The following is a 22,113-nucleotide window of genomic DNA, read 5'->3' on the forward strand; positions in this document are numbered from 1 at the left end:
AAGGAAATTTTAAAAATGACCAAAAAGAAGGTAAGATTCTTAACACAATCATGTTTCTGCAGAAGCTGCTGCTTTAGAGAAAGCACCAACAACCCAGACGCACAAAAGATGGGGACCTCAAGAGACCTCATCCCAGCCTGCACAGGCAGCCTGCACAGAAGTTGGGATTGAAAATTAGGTGCTTCCTTACCTTGCAGCTCTCAGCGTTTTCCTGCAGGAAAAATGCTTCATTCTGAGCCACTCACAAGGCGGTGGTGGTGGAGTGCCCCTGACAGATCCCATGGGAGCAAAGAAGTCACGCCACAGCACTCCAAAGTGACCACGGTTCATACCCAGCTGGAGCCAGGCGGTTCCTCTGGCAGGACCCTTTCTTCCCATCAAGACCCAGTTATAAAAGCATTTCTGGTTTCCTTCACTTATGTACAGCAATTCAGTTATGTAAAGAAGCATGACACCTGATGCTACATCTCACTGCAAACATACAAAATCCCCTGACCTGGCTTGGGCCTGTGCTTTCTGCCCAGACGAGGAGCATTAGTATCTAAATGCAGCACTTGGCATCACTACACACTCTTTTTCAGTACAAAAAGAGACATACTGAAAGCAGAAGCTTCCATTAATTCCACTCAATCCACCATGTATTTTTGCATTTTGTAAAATAACAGATTGAAACTGAAACCACCTTATCCCAGTGATGCTGACAGCCCACCTGATGTAGCTGTGGAGGAGAAATACAAATACTGATCGGGTACACAAGTTTCGCCATGTAAAGCACTTTGGGAGCCACTGATAAAGATGCCATATATAAACTTAAGCTTGCCTTCATAAACCTAAAATTGCCCTGGTGCCAGTCACCTCAGTCCTTGCACCAACGACAAAGCAAGAGCCACACATTCCATTTTATAAGTTGGTGCTCAAGCCCTGAAGATAGTAAAGTCCAAACAAAACAGCACATTGCAGTAAAAAGACACATGTCCTACAGAAACATTTGTGTTTTCCTAACACAGGGCTCATTTCAGTTTGGTGTTCATGATGGACTGGTTTCTACACTGAACCCCAAGCTGAACCCCACAGAACAAAAACACAGAGGCTTTCTCACCAGAGCTTAAGATTTTCAAGATCCAATTATTTAGCAAAATCCTTTTTTTGTATAGCTACAAAGACGCACATTAGTCACTTCCAGCTAAATCCTTCTGCCTCGACCACACTAAGCCCCCATGCCGACACCACAGCTCCTTCAAACCACAGACTGAAATCTCAGTAAGGATTACTCACCATTCATCTTTTCAAGGGAACAAATTTAGTTTGATTGGTTTCTTAACAATTACTGCCTCATCCTGCATAAACAAGAAAGAACATGAGGCTCTCTTCTGGAAACAGGAGCAGTACTCCAGCTGCTTACCTTCCCTTGGTTGTATCCCTCTCGAGAGTAAAGGGGTTTCTTTCAACAGCGTGCACTCGTAAATTGGAAGTGGTACAAATACTTACATGTAAGTTGATAATAACTAGTAATAGTCCTAACTTAATGTAGATAGTACAAGAAAGGAGACACCAGCCACTGTGACTGTCAGGCAGCTCATGTGAAGGAATATGGGAAGAGGAAGAAGTTCTTATTTTCACCAAATCCCTTTCCTGATGTCTTTGTGAATTGTTGTGAAAACCAGAGCAGCGAGGTACATCATCAGCTCCCCTGTTCCTTCCTCCTTCTCCTACATCTGGATCTAGTGTAAGGTACAGCTAGATCCCAAGCAGTCCTAAGCGATGGTGTCTGCGCTGCCTGGCAGATCCCCAGCCTGGCACAGAGCCTACCGGGCAAGATAAGACTCTGCAAACGCTTTCCTGCCTATCTTTGCCATAAACCTTTCAGGGCATTTATGAGCCTATACGAATGCATGCAGCATGGCACACCCTTACAAAGCTGCCAGGCCTTAGAGGCTGGGTTTACCCACAGTTTGGGCTCTTACCTAATCTTGCTCCTCAGGAGCTGTTGGCTGCACTGATAAAGCCGAGATTCAATTCAAGGTGAGTTTTGGAAAGGAGCTGAAATTTTAAAGATACCCACACACACTCTGCCTCCCTTGTCACCATGGTCCACTATTTCCAGGGCAGCCTGCTGGCCATTTCAGCATCCCTTGAAGAGGGCTTTGTGGCCTTTCTTACCACCACCAAGGAAAAAATGAAGCTATCTTCAGCAGCCTGGTGAAATCGTGAACTGGACAATGTTGTGCATGTAGGAATTTCTTCCTAACAAGGTTCCAGAGCCTGGATGTCAACAGCTACTTACTGAAGACCACCTAATGCTGGTATTTAGCACTGCTAGTCTGATCACCGACTCTGGGTCATGGTAGCAGTTTTGGAGGGTTCAGCTGTTTCAAAAGCATTTCTTTCACTGTAATAACACCACATACAATATTTTATATTGGATCAAAGCTCAACACAATAGTAATTGTGGGAGAATTTGGGATTGTTTACCAGCACTGGGCTTCAGGCCTCTAATTTCTCCTTTTCTTTGCTCTGTTGCATCTGTTATTGATACTTCCATAGATGGAAAGAAGGATTCAGAGTTTAGACAGAAAAGGAGAGGGCTCAGAGACCAAGCGTAGCTCAGCTTCCTGGCTTGTAGAACTGGCATACCATACTGCAGCACACAAGCTTCTCAATCTTACTGTTCTGGAGGTCAAAGTAGTTTTTCATGGAAATAAAAACCAGAAAGAGTATTCTGCATAACTTTTGCTCAGCCGAGCTGTCAGAGTCTTCCGACATCAACCATTACGGGAATACTACAACTGCCTTTAGGTGTCATAGGGAGTCACACACAGAATGGATGAAATGAGATAGTGAATGATTCGGAGCACCAGGGAAAACCATAACACATACATGGCTGACACGGTGCTGTGCACAGCAGATACCACAAAGCTCACAGCGACAGCAGAACAAATGCAAATGCATAAGAAGTCACAGCTTTTTCCACCCATGTAGGCTAGAGAAGAATCTCCCTAAAGCAGAAGGAAGCCTGAGAAACTCCAGCTCTGTCCAGTGCCAGTATCCTCACTAATGCAGAGCAGTCTTTCTGGTGAGGACAAAACACAGGAGGCAGTGTGACTCCCTCCCCTCTCATCTCTTCAAATACTGCTGAAAAATAGTACCGAGCCTGCCAGCCATGAGAAGATAATGTTCTTTCCTTGCAGTAATCCAAGGCAGAGTTTGAGGCAGAATTCAAACCTCTGGATTCCCCCTGCTTTGTTCTAAACAAGTACGTTCCCTTTGCAGCAGGTATCTAAGGAAGGACAATTACATCCTCTCCTTTCTAGTAAAACACCCTTGGAGTTTCTGTATGAAGTATCATCTACATCAGAAAATTAAATATAGAGGGTCCTACTGGAATGAAACGGCACATAGCAAAACAAGCTAGAAGTAGCCCAGTATAATTGTTTCCAGGCATCACAATGTGCCAAGTACCCTTTCAACTACAAAAAAAAACCCACCTCAATTTATTAAGTGCCATCTCTGCTCCAATGCTGGAGAAAGGGTGTGAACATCTACAACGAAGCCAAATAAAAGCAAATGTATTTTCTAAAAGCCTATGTGGCAAAAGAAAGGGAGGGTATGTCTTTCCCCAAGTGCTTGCTTGGGAAGAAGTCCCTCACCAGGTCCTAAATTTATAGCCATTATAGCCATTATACTATTGGCTATAGTCATATACTAGGTGTATACATTATTATGCATAAAGGTCTGCTTTCAACATCGGTTATTCAGCTCACAGTTTATCAGCCACCAATCCTGACCTTACTACGTTGGCAGCGTTAGTGGAGGACCAAAGGAGATACTGCGATGCTCTAGAACAATCTGAATGAAGTCAATGAATGCTGGAGGACATACGTAACTCTCAACTACAAGCTACAGGCCCACTTTGCAGCCTTGCAAAAAAACATAAGGAAGTGACATAACCTAATAATGTGTTAAGTCTCACTGAATTTATACATCCAGCTTACGCTTCAAATTAGGTTTTGTACTCCTCCCGGATCACAAGGTCAGTTCACAGCACCACTGATTAAATTTGCGGTTTGCCTGCAATTAGAAGGGTAGAGAGGGGAGTGAATATACTGCAGCTGTCTTAGTAAGAAAAAAGAAGAGAGGACAGACATATTACAACAGATACCATGACCACTTAGAAATTCATTATTATTGAGTCTAGAATTGAATTATGAAATCAGGACCTCAGTGCTGTACATGTATCCACAGTCTCAAAACACCCTTACAACCCGTACCTGCAGGGGATGGAACTGAACTGCAGAGACGAAGCGACCTGCCCCAGCAGAAGAGAACATCCAAGCCTAGCTGCCCTCCCTAATCCCTGCTTGCAATGCCATGTTATTCAAACAGGAACACGGTCGCTGGCTATAGAGTCAGAAAGGATAGAGAATTTGTTATTTATATTTTGTGTAACACAGCAAAACAACAGGTTGCTGTAAGTAGCTTTCTCTCTGCCTCACCCTAGTACTGCTGACATCTGGGTTTCCGCTGATACTATAGTTGGAATACGCTTGCTTCACCAAGCAAATCAAACATTCCTTTCTGCAAGCCTTAACCTGTCAACATGTTAAAACGCAAGAGACCTTGTTCAGAAGAGGACTGTAAGACATTACTTAACATTTAAAATATGGCATGTTTTCTAGTGTGACTTAGCACAAATAGAGCTTCAAGATAAAACGTGTAAATAATCCAAGCACAAGATACCACCTATCGTTCCGTTAAGGTGGGTACAGTGATACCAACACATCTCTAGCCCCCGTCTGTAGGTGAAGGGTACAGAGACACTCAGGCACTGCACAAGCCTTCCTCAAGCTATGCAGCTGATGTTGGGAGACAACCCTGTAGTCTCACCCAGATTTCAGCTTGGTCAATAGCTACGGAGAAAAAGTTATTTTATCTTGCTCAGAACAAAGGTAAACAGCTGCTTAAGTACACGTTCCTCCAAGGTGTCCAGGATCACAATTCCCTCTCACCGACTTCAGCCTCACCATCCAGCTCCGCCGGTGGCTCTCAGCACGTCGGGCTGACCTTAGTGCATGCAGAACGGAGAATTCCCAGAGGAACATCCTGCAGGTGCCACGTAAGCTCACACGGGAACAAAGACTCCCAGATCCAGCCAGGTGTGCACCTCCTGCTCAGTTTGGTAAAGGAAATACTTCTGCATTTTTCTCCAAGGGAATGAGGCCTGGCTGCGGTCTCTTTCCACATTAAGTGCACACTGGACCATGAACCCCTCCTTGCAAGTTTTACACATTCAGTGGAGCAAGTAAACAAAACCTGGTAAGCCTAAGATTCATAAGATGATCTTCTGTTCTGGGCTAAAAAACATCAGTAATCCAAAGCCAGACAAAAATGGAAATATAACCTTTCAGGGAATAAATTAAGCAAGAGCCATTTTATGCATGAGGTCTTTCTGGGGGGAAGCAGCTCAGCAACAAGGTAGAGAGAGAATGAGCAGCAGTGATCACAGGATTGCAAAAACAGGCCCCATTCTTAGCTATTACAAAATAAAACCAAAGTAAAGTACCCCAGCACCTTTTTCTCCAGAATACACAGGCAGACTGCCCAAAACCCATACAATTTTTCAGCTGCTTCTCTAGAAGAATGCTTTAAAGGCATCTGGGATGTTTATTTATACAAAGTGCAAGCACAGAAAGGGCTAAGCTGGTGTCTCTGTGCAAGCCTACTTCTAAAAATAGCACTCCAGTTAACAGCAGGTCAGTGATTAACAGAAACCGGTTCTGACGGTCATTACTGAATGATCATGTGGAATAAATCAAGTAAAATGAATGAAATTCAAGTTTGCATGGGCAAGGAAGGCTCTGTCACCCCGGAGGTTATGGACTGAGTGAAAGTGGAGTAGAATCACTTCAGATATTGACCGATGGCCGAATTAAAGTTTCCTTTCTGTAAAGCCTCTGCTTCACCTCCTCCTTGCCCACCCACGTCACCCACCTGCGAGGAGCCAGGCACAGCCTCCCGCAGCAGCTGCACAACAGGGCCCCTAGGCACTGTCACAGAAACAAGGCACGGCTTCACACGCAGTCAAGGAATGTGATTTTGTAGCATTTTTAAATATCATTCAATTATATTGTGCCAATGTGCATTGGGAGAAGGGCAGACAGCTTCCCTCTACTGGCTAACAAAAAAACCCGTGGAAATTTGCCTTATCTGCGAAAGGGAAGTGTACCGGGTGGCACAGGCACATACAGTGCAACAAGCTGATGTTTTACAATTGTGTTGATCAATGCATGTGCATTTAATATAAAGTCTGACCGTTTCCTTTCCTGTGCAAATAGGTCTTCAGAGATTTTTTTGAAAATGTTATTTATTACAACAAAAACTTTACAGAGCTCAGTACTGCAACCCAAATGAGACATTCTCCCCCACAACAGCCTAAGCAGGTGTCAAACCCCCATGCAAAATTCCTGTGAGGTGAAAATCCAAGCAGAACCCTGCTGCAACAGGCACCCAAACCCACCATGAAAACCCTCTCAGCCCCTCCTTCAGCCCAGCCAAGATTTTTCTATTGAAATCCCCAAGATCTTCAGCATTACTTTTCCAATAATTTGCTTGTGGAAAACCATAAGCTACCTCAATTCACTCAATTGTTCACTCAATTGCACAAGCACACAACACCATTAGAAATCTTATATATTAAACTTGGGCCACTACAGAATACAGTTTAAAAAGCACGTGAATGGCACTGCATTGTTTTTATTTTAAGTGTCTTTACACAATGAAAGATGTTGGAATGCAAGTTGTTATACATTTTACACAAGATACATTGACAACATTGCTTGCTTGATTTGCCCTATAAAACTGTTTCTGAAGGTTTTCCACTTATTCCTACTTACAGCAACTTCTACAGTGGGGTAGAAATTAAACAATTAACAAAATATAAACACCACAGAAAATCCAAAATGGACTTCTGGAATTTTAAAAATACACAAGCCTGATGGACAACACAAGGGTTTTGTTTCTTCTTTTTTTCAGTAACATAGAACAGCGAGACAGAAGTCGGACTTTGAGTGATTTGAATACCTGAAGAGATACATAAATATCACACCTGTGGAGGAACGATGAACAAACCCCATTTTCCTACCTTTTCAATATATACTATTCCTGCCTCTGGAACAAGGACCTGCCTGCAGGATCCCATTTTGCATCTTGAAGCTGGTGGCAGGAAAGGATCACGAGCTGGCACAATATGAAGTTGAAAACTACCATGTCCATGCAAATTCATGACCATCGCTTTTTCTCTCTGCTGTCAATCAAGTGAAAACACTTTTGAAAATTCAATAAGCACATCATGTAGAACTGAAACACATTAAAATGAATTTGAAAAAGGCCAATTTCTGAATGATTTATATATATGAACATCAGCAGCCTGGTGCATTCACAAATAATTTTATTCTTTTAAATAGAAAAAAGAAGAATCTGTCTAGACTAAAAAAGATTGGTTATAAAATATCATAAAAGCATAGGAGCACGTGGCATACAGAGGCATATTTTCCTCCTACTAAAAACTCTTAACACAAGATCACAAAATTAAAGATCTATATTTTAAAAGATGCATCCTGGTCTCAAAAGTAGCAGATGCTCTATTAGACAGACAGGAGGCCACACAGAAAAAGTCTTCATGAGAAAGAGCAAACAAGGGCTGAAACTGCATAAAAACTGGCTAAGCCAGGCAACTGATTGCCTTAAAAAAAACCAGGAAACAGACTGGAGAAGTTTAGGAGCACAAGTTAAAAATTAACCCTATATGTTTTATCTCCTAACATAACTTAGTCATAACATAACAGTCACTGAATTTATTTATAAATGTAGGCCATCTCTGGGATTGTAGAGGAACAAACTTTACCATATTTTCAGAGAGGATCACAAACAACACATTCAATAGCTGAATCCATATTTCACTCTACATATTGTAATTCACTCCTGATTAGGTGTCAGTGCAAATGGTTGTACCTACCAGTGTATCACCACAGACAGCAGCAGTAATGCTGGCGACAGACTCTGAGTCTCTCTTCTTAGCGGTCTGTGGTTCTTCCTCCTGTATTCCTCTCTGTGTAGTTAGCAAAGCTACCTGAATTTAGCTCCATACGTGCATTTGTGCCTCATGTCAAATTAAAAACACATCCTTGGCATTTCTGAGGAAAGCAAAGATTAACCTTCACCTCCGAAGATTACTAGCTGGGAAGGAATCTTAGCATAAAAGATCACATTTCACTTGCATTTAACACTATGTTAACTGGAAGCTGTCGTACCAGTACAGGTCAGCTTTTAATTGCTATACAATGAACCTTCTTGAATCCAATCGTGACAGTAAGACATTAATTCAGCACTTGGTACATCACACTACACAATATAAAGAAAAGAGCAACATGTTAACAAGAAATTAACACACAACCAGACTTCCTATTTTTCACTATTTCAAGTCAGGTGGATTTGCTACACTCGGGGGACTAGTCCCTAAAATTAAAGTGCTTTCCAGAGCATTGGCATCCAAACTCTTGAACATGAGAGACAACTACAAGTAAAACCTGTTGTCGCTATACATAACATATAGCAGCAGTACAGACATCAACACATGTACCCATTAAGTATCTGCTTTTTGATACTATCTTGAGCGTCACACAATTTAACAGTGCATAGTACTCCCTACCTCCAGTGTACAATCAAATGCTTTAGATTCAATCAGTATTGTTGCAGGTGGTTCTGGACGCCTTGTCTGCATGATCTTCTGTTTGGGATTTTTTATTTCATCTTCCTCTTCTGTCTCACTTTCACAGACATGGACTACTACGCTAGGAGTCGATTCTGTTCCTGCATGAAGCTCGTACTTTTCCCCTGAAGAGCAGCAAACAAAAATTATGCCAAGTATATCCCCAAGGAAAAGCATTAAGCCACTTTATCTCAAAAACTCCTTAACACCTGCAGTAACACAACCAAATATTCATTTATTCTCATCTCATCTTTAATTTGCTCATCCCCCACACTTTACCAGAACTGTTAAATGCTTTAAAATAGCCCCTGTATCTGTTACACTGTACTGTGACTACAATCAATCTTTTAACTGGTATTTAAAGGAAGGGAAGGAGGGATATAAAGAACTATCATGAAACACTGAAGACATCAGGAAACAAGCAGCATAAAAATTTTTAAGTGATGTCCTTTGTGCTGTACATTTATATGACATTTGTAAATTAAAAGCTACAAAAGCATTTGAAAAGATTAAGCCTCCAGGTTCCCTGCTTTTCACAGAAAGCAAACAGCACGTTTCCTAGGAAGGCTCATAAAGAAGTCTGATGATTAAATGCAAAAAGTACATATTAGCATCCTTAATAACTGCAGCTGTCCATCTGCAAGAGACTGAACTTGTCATTCCTCTTCCGGTTTGTTAATTAATACCGAGACTATGACAAAATTTGATAAATGGATGTGATAAGAGCTACTACCACAAAATCCAGTTCTGTGCTATACTTTCAGTCAATTAACAAGTTAAGTAAAAAAAAAGTGATGGATCATTTTATTCAAGTAAGAAACATCACGTAAGAGAGACACATCTTCTCACAGAAAGAAAGTAGATAACTTCAAAAATAGCTATCATGGGTAAGTTATGCAACAAAAGCAGGTAAATATTCCTACCTGGTCCCAACTTGGAGACAGCACAAAGCAAGTCATAGTTTATCAGGGGAGTTGCATCTTCACTCTGTTTCCATCCAACCGGGGGAGATGCCGGTGGTGATATCAGGAACTGTTTAACAGGTTGTGGAGGAAGGAGGTAGGACTTGTCACCTATTTCACTGGATACCTGTACCTGACGACAAAAGCCAAGAGATACAGTATAAGATGACAAATATGCTCTTTTTATTTAGTCTGCTTCCCCAATAATGTACGCCCATTCTCTGTATTAGCAATGCTTAATTCCACCTAGCTTTAAAAATAATAGTACAGCTTTTGCCAGTTCTCTTGGTATGACACCGCAGAGAGATCCTGCAGTGAAGAAACTGGCCTATGCAAGTATTGACAACATAGTTGTATACGACATGTGCAAGCTGCTAATCCAACAAGAATATGCCTGTAAAGCACCTACTGTAATGAGATCTTTTGACCCACTTTCTTTCAGCACATTTGGTTTGTGTCACTACACAGTGACTGTTCCACAGCAATTACAACTTGGTAAGCTCATGCTGAAAAGCAAAACTCTTCCCTAAAAAATGAAGTTGTCAATGACTGACAGTAATACATCTCAGTGTAGAAGAATGAGTTGAAGGTAACTTCAAATATTTATCACAAATGAAACTCATGGGCAAACATAGAATAAAGAAACAGGGACACATGTAGGGCATCTTACTGTTCCATAATACCTGTGCAAAGTACAGCTTCAGCTTTTTTCCATTGAAGTCCGTTTCATGCAGTTCTATCCGTGCTCTCGCTGCTGCCTCTGGGTTGCTGAAGTTTATCCTTACTCTTCTAAAGCTTTTAAACAACTGGAATGTAACTCGATTGTCGTAGACAGTGAAAAGTGCTTCAAATCTTTCCTAGAGAGGAAACACAAAGATTCTCCAACCACAAAACGAACATTTTCACTTAATGAAAACACATTTTCCTTTCACCTTCCTCTCCCAAATCCCATTAATATCCTTAACGCCTAAGCCTGCACATTCCATCCTTCCCTCAGTTACCCCGACTTACAAACCCGCATTCAGTGTAGCACTGCTTTGTCTCACTATTTAAATCTGAATTCAAAGAGCGCACTAACATGAACAAACCTATAAAACTCTTAATACGCAAACTGCCACCTAGTGACACCTACTCCTAAGTGCAGATGTCAAGAAAACGTACTTACAACCTGACTTTCACCAAGGATCTCCAAAAATACTATGCAAATCAGTTTAGTTTATCTAATCTAAAATTTAAGAGATCTAATTTGCAGGTATTCCTTTTTTACCTAGCATGAATACACTAGGAAATCTCCTAGTATAAATTTTCATTCACTGTAAAAAGTCAGATTAAAAGCAACAGATAAAAAGTATGCAAGCAACCCCTTTTCAATTTTATTTACCATGTTCTGATAATACTCAGTTATTCTAAGAAGTCTACATATGAAAATAAGCAGAAAATGAATACTTTTGCATTAAGAGCGCTTCCCAATGACAACAGTTAATTTGCTTGATTCCAATAGACACTGATCTCTCTACAAAAATCCTGGTGATGCCTTCTTCCCTGTAAAAATAATACAGGATGAGGGGCTGTCATTTTAAATAGCGCTGAAAAAGTTTTCTGGATGATGCCCATGTTAGTCTTCACTAAGATATTATTTTTCTTGTGCAATTCTCTCCAATCTGTACAACATTCAAGTTCTTTATTAAATCAGAAAACCTGTTCCTTCTGCACACTGGCCAAATTTTGCACTTGACAAATTGTACAAAACTGCAATCTAGTGGATCAACACTGCAATTGAAAATTATGAAGACAGTGTTCCAATCATAACATTACCCTCAAAAAGGTATCTAAGCAAGAAATAATATGTACTTTATCTGAATTTATCTATTTTGCAGATTGAAGTGAACTTGAAAAAAAAACACTTTTAGATGCCATGTAAAAGAATTACTGAGAGATGTATGCTGAGTTAGACATCTTAACAGTTTTTCTTGTAAACGTGCCGTGTATTTAACCTACAACACTTAAACGAAAGTGGAAACTGAATTGGATTCAACAACTTGACAGTCAATCAAACATGAACTGTTAAAGCAACGCTTTAACAAATCAGCAGTAAACCCAGAAATATAGCTAGAGAATGTAAAAAAATAGATCAAAGGATGAAGGCAGAAATAGAACGTGAGCAAAATGCTTCCTAAGAATTAAATATATAGATTTCAAATCAATAGTGTCTTTTTTGCCTTTTCTCCTCACCAGAATATTAATCATCACTCATTCATGTGAAGTCTCACAAATGGAAAAGCAAAGCATAGAATATTTGTGCCTACATACAGAACTAGGCAATTATTTTTTACAGTTGTGACTACTACAAAATCAGCGAAGAGGAAGGTAGAAGCAGACTATCAAAACCTAAGTGCTGCTAGCTTTGCTAGCATTACCAAATGAACTAAATGAACGTTGGGTAGCAAAACCATTATGTGCGACCGAAAAAAATTCCAGAACCAAACACTGACACCCCCCCCCCAAAAAAAAACCAAAACCCCAAAACCACCAGAAGTTTTCAAATCACTTTCTGTTTGTGCACAGGCAGCACAATTTCCATTCGTTTCATGAACTGTTTGCTGTGCATTCAGCCTTTAAAAGAAGATGTAGCCAGAAGTACATCAAGCCACTAAAATGTGTGTCCAGGGGCTGACTTAAGCTGCATTTCATAAAACAGGTAAAAATGGAATATATCAAAGCACCTCTATTCTTCTAAGCGATAGGAAGAAGCCTGAATAGTAAGCATGCAATTTGCAGATACAACGTATAATTCTGACTTATTCTAAACTAATGTCTTGGCTGTAACAATCAGCTTAGGTGAGCTTACTGACAGTACAATCAGTACGCTTTACGAACTGTATTTGAAATGAAATATTTTACATTTGTAGTTACATTTACAAGTGGTTTAACATGGCAATTGATGGTATCCCAGTATCATTAAAGAAAAAGCTAGCACATCTCACTTGATATACCTCATAGGCATGAGCATACTGTAGGAATACTTTCATGTAAAAAAGCAAAAGTGCATTAAAATGACAAAAATCACAGGTAGATAATGTGCAAACCAGTTTAGCAAGGCAACATTTCAAATGCAGACTTTCTATACCAGGCACACAGTGAACGACAGGGCACTGCTGTTTCTGTAGCATAAGTCCAGTGTATTATTTAATGCTCCATTGATTGACTGATGCTTTACTACCTTCTTCCAAGGGCTGTAACCACCGAAACAAATGGAGTGCTGTCCACTTTTGAAGTTTTTTGAACTAGAAACTGATCTTGTACAAATAGTAACAATTTAGATTAGTCATCAGCGAGTTAAAAATTTATACAGAAAGCAAGATGTCATCTTGCATTTTTTAAAATTAGATGACAAATGATTTACATACTCTTACCCACTCCCTGTTCTGTTTTTTTCCAGTAAAAACAGCGTTATTATACAAGGCTAGAAATTAACTCTTTACTGATGTACACAGGCTAGCAACAACTCATGCTCTTTGAAGGGAAGAATTTAACACAGGCATATAAGTAATGGCTAGTGAACTGTATTTCATCCTCTCTATACAAAACAGGAAAGAAAAAATAAAGCATTGCACCTGAAAATAAGCCACTAAAGACTCAATAGCCTTTTCTGACATCTGTCTTTCATACTGACAGGAATACAATTATAACAAACTGTAAGAACAACAGCTCTCACTATGTAATATCCTCCTCCTCCTCCTGCAAAAGATGTGTAAGCTGCTTTACGAACTGTTTACGTGACACCATGTGCACGTTCTCAAGCAACGACTGTTCCTTTTATTTTGAATATACAATATCAATTTGTCAGGGGCACTGGCTTAGGAATTCAGCTCACAGTAAATATTTGCAATATTGACCTATATTTCAGTACACAATTTAGCAACTCTGAGGCACAGAGCAGCATTTCCTACCTGACACCACACCTATCCCTCTGATGTTTAAACACTTTTCAACAAAAACATAGGCTTCGTAAACTGAAACTGAAAAAGCTGCAGACCAAAGCTTTCATCTCAGCCCCTCCTATTTTCCCTAACTCATGTAGTGTACATAATTATTCATGCTGCTCTTGGAAGCAAAGAAGTACAGATTTGACTGAATACCGATGTTAGCAAGCCAGAGAAGATTCATTTTATTATAAGGTCTTTACAAGCCACTTTCAAAGTGTTCCAGTGAGAACACACATCCTGCAAATTTGTAAGGCTCTTTTAAAAGAATCCTTGCCTTGAAATAAGATCTGAAGGCAAATCTACATGTTTATTTAAATCTGCCCTTAGATAAAGAGGAAAAAAAATAAAATCAGGGGAGTGTTTAATGGGAGAAGCACTGTGTGTCTATTAACAATTTCAAATGCCAGAAAAGTGTAGTATTATCTGTCCTTTGGTAACTGTACACATTCTGATCCGAGCTTACCAGGTAAATAGGCTGGGTTGGTTTTTCCCCCCTCCCAATTATAATATGCAGTAATATACTGAAAATCTAGATTAAATAAGTTCAATAACGATCTATACTTACAATACTATACTCCAAATATGCCTCTCTCTACCTTACCTTTTCTTCCTGTACCTCAAACACAGCTTCATGAACACTGCAAGCAAAGAGTGAGGTAGGCAAGTCACTTAAATCCATCATCTCTTCCAAATCATCTTCATTTTCTCCAAAAATCATCTGTTCTTCCTCTTCTTGATCGCTGCTGTAGAGGTCCGACTGGCTGTCGCTCCAGGACTTCATAGTATCTCTGAGCATCGTTCACCCAAAGGAACTCTTCGTTACGTTCCAGCTTCTAACAGGGGTCTGCCATCCCAGAAAACAAAACCAGAACAGACTGTGAAGACAACACGTGTTCTTGCTTTAACTGTTCTTTAAGGCAAATATTCTTTTTACATAAAGGAACAGAAATCAACATGAAACTTGTTCTCTCATCCACAAAACAGAGCGCTGTAACCTATTTCTGCAAGTGGGATACAGAGCCTGCTGTTCAAACTAGAAAAAGGAAGATAAAGTCACTCAGTCAAGTAAATAGCATTTCTCCTCCCTCTACTCTGACATAAGAACTACAGCATTGTTCTAGAAGCTTTTCTCCATGACATACTTTTCAGCTAATAGCAGCCTCTTATTTAATAACTTAAAAGCACTTCCCAAGTAATCAGAGCAGTCTTCTGATATTTGAAAAAGTATCTTTATTTCATCAATGAGAATACATGTATACAGCAAGCTGAAATCATCTGTCCAGAGCCTCTCCAAGCCAGTGGCAGATAAAGGAACAAGATCCCCTAATGTAAGGAGATTCTCTTCTCCTAAGCACTGGAGAATGCCTTCCCCATAGGTAGGAGAGTATCTATAGCCTTGAGTAAACATATCAAGGAAGAAAAAAAGAAATGCAAACAATCAAGAGACTAAATAAAATACTTTAGGCAATCTAGTTTTTACACAATAAAAAAAGATTATAATGGAGTGTACCTTTTGCCACCAGTCACTGCAGAAGTCACAAAAAGGTTAACACAGTACTGTATATTCTAATGTAAATGACTGAAAACATGTTAACTACTATACCTAGATTTGGAAAAGGTGTTAATTTGTGACTTAACACTAAAAAAAAAAAAAAGGTAAGTAAAGATATTGTTTCATTGGCAATGATCTCATTTGAATATTTGCTTAACTAGCTGATTCTTTTGAAGCAGTCACTGAGAAATCCCAATAACTGAAACTAATATAAATTTTAAAATGCATTAAAAAATGCATAATAAGTCCACGCTCACTCATGGGAAAAGGTTTAAGACAAGTTTTCTAATTAACAGCAGTCAAACACTCTCAACACTTTGTACTTAAGGAGAAATAGCCTGTGAAAATGAGAAAAAAAGCTCTAGTTCCTATTTTGAGTATTTACAAACTGCTTAGAGACACACGCAAGATGTGATGCTAAATTAAATGATTTAAATCGATGTCACCTCAGTGTGGACACATAAAAGCTGTCTGAGGCAATGTGCGCACACACACACATAACTGCACCAGCTCACTGCCATAACTCTAGTCAAACCATCACAAAGTTAAGCATAAACCTGGCTAAATTCTCCCAGTACACCAAGTTTCAAAATTTTCACAGGAAATGTTCCTCAGCAATCACAGAAAGAGGGATGTAAATGCAAAAAAAAAAATTATATAGCTAGTAGAAACTTAATTTTTTGTGCTTGCTAATTCATGCAAAAAGGAAAGAGAAAAGGAAACAAAAACACGCCAACACAGTAAAAACAAAAGCCACCATCTGGCTTGGCAGCACAGACTCCAAGAGAGTTCTGGGGTAACCAATCCAACATGCAACAAGACACAGACGCCTCCGATCAAGCCAAGAGAACTGAGAGCAACACACTAGCCTTATCGTGGGTTTGGTCCTACCCCCCCAAGCATCCCCATCAGAGAGTAGTATGGGTCACAGTAAGAAACACCTAACCCACATGACCACTCCAAACCCCTGGTTTTCCAACAAATCAAAGAATGAGGAGACTGGCAAACAAGGCAAACAAAACTAGCACAGAAAAAGGAGTTTGGAAATGCTGGCATGTAAATTCAAATACTTAAATTAATGGTGGGTAAGACTTAACAGTAAGATGGGAAGTAAGGTAACATCCAGATTGACAGAAAATTTGGTCAAATTGGCCACACTATGCAGAGCCTTAAAAAGTTCAGACTGTTTGAACCTCATACATGACAAAATGAAGTCAAAGCAGCAGACGGGAGGGAGACAAAAGCATCAAGAAGAAAGGAAAAGCATCAAAAACAGTGCACTGTTACTGTGACTTACATTGTGCCTGCGGTAGTACTCCTCTCTTAATTCTGTTAGTACTGGGGAATCAGACATCACAATTAAAATGAGAGAGAATATAATCCACAGAATATCAACCGAATCTACTCACCTCTGAAGTTGTTATCATCTGTTATGTCATTTAAAGAACTGCAATCTGCAGATTACCAACACCAAACACTGCAGTGACCACAGAGATGTTCCTCCGTTTGGTATGTTAGCACAGAGGAACAGGACTTCGGGAAAAAATGAGCAAAAAACTCGACAAAAAGAAGGCAGATCTGGGGTTTTACAAAAATAAGATGCCTGGACACTATTCCTGGGTAATATTCTGTACAATGTGACTTTGTATGGGCTCCTTGAATAGAAACTATCTTTTACACACCAATAAGATAGGCATGCAAATATCTGCTTAAAAATATAATAAAGCTGATACTGTTAAAAAGAGCAATCCAACTACTTTCCAGAACACCAACTTAAAAGATATCAAGAATGCATGGGGGGGGATAAAAAAAAAAAATCCTAGTTTTTCCTTCTTTTGCCAAATTTGCTTAAAGTAATTCCAAGAATTAAAATTAAATTCCAAGTTCCAGCTTGAGAAGGTTCTAAATCTGTTATTTTGTATTTTGGAAAAAAAAAAAAAAAAGAAGAAAAAAAAAAAAAGACATCCATGTTATTTCCATGCCTGTTTAGTTTAACAGAACAGGGCAATTTTGTAAATTAAAAGGTGATAACATACAAAAGCAGTAAAAGGGAAGAACGATAGCTAGGTCAACAATACTATTAAGAAAAGGTTCTTCTCAAATCAACTTAGGAATTGGAAAGGAAACAATAACAAGCAACTGAAGTGTGTTCAAATGCCAGAGCTCAGATTATCACAGAATTTCACACACACTGTACAAGAGGATGGGAAGAAAAAAGAAAGGAAAAAGCCAACCAAAAAGCTCCAAGATGTAGCTTCTTTCACAATTTAATTTATAGAACATTAAACAATTCAAGTAACCTATGAATTAGACGGAGATAAAGCAATGGCTGCAAGGTCACTATGATTTTCACCATGCACGAACTGGTCAGACATAACTGAAATTTTCTAGTTAGCATCTTAACATTACAGAAATTAAAACTTGCAGCCCCTGTATCTTTAGTCTTCTGTGTCAAATTAATTTCATCCAGTCCATGTGAAACAGGTGGTCAAGAACTATCATTGTCTAACTGTGTATTCCCACCTTCAAAATACACACAGATTTTAAAAAAACTACCAAGGCACAACTGCTCAGAAACAGAGCTGACAGCTCTGGTGATCCTGCACTGTAGGTCTGTTTTCTGTTGACCACAAAAGATCTTCCCTGTGGATCTTTTAGTGTGTAAATATCCTCGATATGAAGAAAATAGAGCTTTTTGCTTAACCGCAATTTGTGGTATTATGAAACATTACTGAATTCTGCATAGGCATGCATTGCTGCACAGAAGGGATGCTCTTCATGTTTGTAAAGAAGTTTAAGGATCCCAATGGAAAAACCACACAAACCTGTCTAGGCACACTGTATACTAGCTCAGCACACAGCAAACAGCCTCACTGGCTTCAAGTTTGGTTATATATGAATTCATCATTTTGTAACATTTAAATTCATCAAAAAAACATTTTACTGGAAGATATTTTCTGCTCTGTAAAAAGGCAGTGGGTCTCAAATGATGCGTGTAAATGATCCTGGAGAGCTGGGCAGTTTAAACCTCCCCATTACCATGAAGGAGATAATGTTCTTTTCTCAACTAATAACAAAAATTGAATTACCAGAAATCGTGTTGCTTTAGAGAGCGAGAGTAGGAACTTGTATGCTATTAAGCTGCAGAAGACAATGCAGTTACTCCCTTGAATTCCTGCAAACAGTCTGCAGGGAAAGCAATTTAATAGAAACAATCTTAGTCAAAGTTAAGGAAACATTTCAGCAACAAGATCATCAGTTCTGTGTAATTTATAGTCTGGTATTTATTGCTAGTATAAAAACAAAACCTGAAAAGCTTCTGTGGAGAGCACTGAACTATAGAAGCTACTTCAATTATGTTTGGGGTTTAAAAAATTTAAAAAATTTGAACTGTGATGCATTCTTAATCATAAACCTACATGGGTAATTCTATTTTTTTTAACAGATTACTTGTTTTTTCCTCCCACTTCACCCAAATCAGTATCAAAACACCAGGTTACTGAGCGATGCAAAAATATCCAATGGGTCCCCTGAAATAAGGGTGAGACAGGTAAGACTGATGTATGAACGTTAATTAAGAGGTACTGTTAGAAACAGTACTGTGAGAAGTGATATTTTAACAGATTATGTTGAACTATTTTATTGGGGGGGGGGTATTATTATTTATTAGAAAGCATCAAGCACTCCGAGCTTGACAGGTACACCGTTGCAATTATCAGTGCCACGGCCAAATGGTTCTGCCTTAGTCTCCCTTATGCAAAAAGGGAACTACTTCACTTGCCTCTTCCAAAAGGTGAGAAGTACCTGTTTATAAGATAGTCTGGTATGAATGGAAATACACAAATGTTAGCCGCTTATTACAACCAGCTAATTCTTACAGCAGTATTAACAGCAATAAACAATTCAAAATTCATCATGTAGACAACTGACAATACTTCTTAGCAAACTATTTGATCACTCACTCCTTCTTAGATTTTAGATTAAATGGCCTAATGCAGTAGGACTAAAAGGATCTCAAGAACTAAAGCCTCTTGGATAAGACCTTTTACTAACTCCTTTGTTCTCCTAAGAATTAATACCTCCTTGTCATTTGAATGCCAGCTGACAGGTACCTCCGAAACACTTAAAAGCAAACACTCAAAAGCAAACTCTTCAGCTGTGTATAAAGCTTAAGACCTTCAGAAATTTAGGAAAGCTGTGGGAACACAGTTTCTGCCACTGAGGGCACCTGACTTTGGCCACCCAGCTTCTGCCACCAAGGGCGCACGGCTTTGGCCACCCAGCTTCTGCTACTGAGGGCACCTGCCATAGGCCACCCAGCTTCTGGCACCCAGCTTTGGCCACCCGGCTTCTGCCACCGAGGGTGCCTGGCTTCTGCCACCGAGGGCACACGGCCTTGGCCACCCGGCTTCGGCCACTAAGGTCACCCAGCTTCGGCCACCCGGCTTCTGGCACTGTGGGCATCCGGCTTCTGGCACCCGGTTTTGGCCACTGAGGGCACCCAGCTTTGGCCGCCCGGCTTCGGCCACTGAGGGCACCCAGCTTTGGCCGCCCGGCTTCGGCCACTGAGGGCACCCAGCTTTGGCCGCCCGGCTTCGGCCACTGAGGGCACCCAGCTTTGGCCGCCCGGCTTCGGCCACTGAGGGCACCCAGCTTCAACCACCTAGCTTCTGCCACCGAGGGCACCCGGCTCCGGTCACCCAAGGCTTCAGCCGTGCACCAGACCACGGGTACCCACCGCACCGGGGGGGTCCGACCCCCACACGGCCCGGAGCCGCTCAGGCACTGCTGCCACACCAGCAGCTCCTCGCCCCGCCGCATCCCACCGCTCCGGAGCGCTTCCCGGGCACACACGGGCTGCAAACGGCAGGGCAATTTCCACAGAAAGTCAAATCCGCTCGGTGGAGTTTAGAAACTCAGGCTCAACGCTGCAAACCCGCAGAGGACTGGTCTACCCAAGGCAAGTTAACGGGCTGGGGTTAACACCCAAGTTCAGGGTTAATACCCCGCGTGATAAACACGAGGGTGGAGGTGGGGACCAACAACCCCAAACCTATATCCGCCCTCAGGAGCAACTGGTAAAGGAGAAAACTTCGCGGCCGCTCGGGCGGGACGGGCGGGCTCGGCCAGGCCTCACCGCCCCTCAGCCACCCGCCCGGCAGGCGGCGGGCGCTGCTCGACAGTGAGGGGCCGCGCCGCCTCACCTCAGGGACGGCTGAGGGGACGGGGAGCAACAGCTGGCTGGCGGCGGGGAGGGGGAGGGAGGGGAACGGGGGCGCTCACCGTCTTCCTCGGCGGGGATCCCCGCGGCAGCGAAGGGGAGCCGCGCCAGGGGCGGCAGCGGGAGCGCGCACTCCCCGCCGGGTCACCGTGCGGAGCGAGCGGCTGCGGGAAGGAATCGGCGAGGACGCGCCTGCGTGCGCGCCCCCTCGGCTCCGCATCGCCTCAGGGAGCCGCGGGGGGGGGGCGGGGGGCGGTGACCCGGATGGAGGGGGCGGGGCTCTGCGCATGCGCCAGCGCCGCGAGGCAGGCGGCCATCTCCTCACCGCCAGCGCCTCGGCTGAGGGGATGCGGGCCCGGCCCGGCCCCGCCGCCCGCCTCTTTCGGGGGCTTTCTGGGCCCATTCCGCCGCCCAGTAGCGTCCGGGGGTCTGCACAGCAAAGGGCACGGAGCTTAGGTGAGACAAAGGGTGTTTTACACGGCTAGATCCTTGGTGAGGTGACAGGCTCCCACTGTCTGAGGTGAGAGGCATCCACTGTCCGCCAGGCCTGGAGGAGAGGCTTCCAGTGGGAGCGGCAAAACTCGGGGAAATGTTATTCTAAAGCTACACATTACTCTAGGAACCACATCTGGAGAAACGGTTGGCTGCTGAGTTCCCGGCCAAGTATGACGGATGGACACCTCTTCCACAGTTTTAATTAACAGACTTGAAACACTGTTGGGAGACCCACCAGAGGAGCACCTCAGGGTGGCCCAGCAGGATGCTTGGGTGACGCTGAAGGTTAAAGTTCAAGGAAGACGTTCAAGGAGGACGCGGGACTGGCTCTGGGATGTGCTGCGATGCTCCGAGCCAGGCAGGTTTCTGCTGCCAAGGGCCCACGTATGCTCCTAGATAATGGCCAAAGTTAATCAGTTGTGCTTTGCAGTTGACCGTGGCCGGCAGACACGCTCAGGCAGTTGCCAGATGGGAACAGTGACAGTTTTCCTCATATTCTCTCAGAGTAAATCATGGCTTAATCCAGCAATGAAGTGATCTGAGACAGTGGTCATCTCAACTGTGTAGTAAATGAATGCTTGTATGCGTTTACATCTGAAGAAACCACAAACCAACATGCTTTTTTGGGTTGTATTCAGTTTTCTGCAAAAAGCACACAAAACTGCTCTGAATTTCAATGGCACAAATAACTTTGTTCAACAGTTTTGTCCTCACTTGAAAAACCAGAAGACAGGATTTCTGATGAAAATAATGACATTTCTGTGGTTGAAATGCTTTCTTCTAAAGTTCAGATACAGAAAAAAAAAGCAGCAAGTAATGCTAAGCTGGTCATCTTTACCAGGCTTGTAATTTGGTCCACAATGCAGACCTTTCCCTCCTAAAAGAACAGGGCATAGCAGGATTCACTTTTAGAAAGGTAAGATCAGTCTTACCTGTCCAGATAAGAGATTCTGCAATTTAGATGTAGTGCAAATTTAGGCTGTAATTGGTTAGTCTCAATTACCTTAGCCTTTTCTTGCTGCAATCACATGCTTTATTAATTCATGTTCTTCCTCCCTGGCCAGCAATATATTCTGCTTTAATACCATGAACTCCCAACATTTGTGTCCATTTCAGGGGCATTTTAAATACTC

At 41.7% G+C, this 22,113-nt stretch overlaps 1 protein-coding gene across 2 annotated transcripts; it reads right to left on the reverse strand.

Moving 5' to 3' along the window:
* Window positions 1-6,730: 6,730 nt before the first annotated feature.
* Window positions 6,731-20,721, reverse strand: RCAN3 (RCAN family member 3). 2 transcript variants are annotated; one of them, XM_056332276.1, is made up of 5 exons: window positions 20,548-20,721; window positions 14,314-14,556; window positions 10,410-10,583; window positions 9,688-9,859; window positions 6,731-8,889 (listed from the first exon to the last, which is right to left on the reverse strand). In XM_056332276.1, the coding sequence occupies exons 2-5, from the start codon at window positions 14,506-14,508 to the stop codon at window positions 8,681-8,683; spliced, it is 750 nt and encodes a 249-aa protein (XP_056188251.1). In that variant the 5' UTR covers window positions 14,509-14,556; window positions 20,548-20,721; the 3' UTR covers window positions 6,731-8,680. The 2 variants fall into 2 exon arrangements, with proteins under 2 accessions (XP_056188251.1, XP_056188252.1); XM_056332277.1 differs by having other exon boundaries at window positions 14,314-14,587.
* Between the last annotated feature and the right edge of the window lie 1,392 nt (window positions 20,722-22,113).

The sequence above is a fragment of the Falco biarmicus genome, chromosome 3 (assembly GCF_023638135.1).
Source record: "Falco biarmicus isolate bFalBia1 chromosome 3, bFalBia1.pri, whole genome shotgun sequence".
Taxonomy (NCBI): Eukaryota; Metazoa; Chordata; class Aves; order Falconiformes; family Falconidae; genus Falco; species Falco biarmicus.

Coding starts and splice junctions, on each gene's coding strand:
- RCAN3 (XM_056332276.1), bottom strand. CDS start 14,508: ATGCTCAGAGATACTATGAAGTCCTGGAGCGACAGCCAGTCGGACCTC. Junction 10,584..14,313: donor TTGAGGTACAGGAAGAAAAG/GTAAGGTAGAGA, acceptor TTTCCTCTCTAG/GAAAGATTTGAAGCACTTTT. Junction 8,890..9,687: donor TGTCTCCAAGTTGGGACCAG/GTAGGAATATTT, acceptor GCTGCTCTTCAG/GGGAAAAGTACGAGCTTCAT.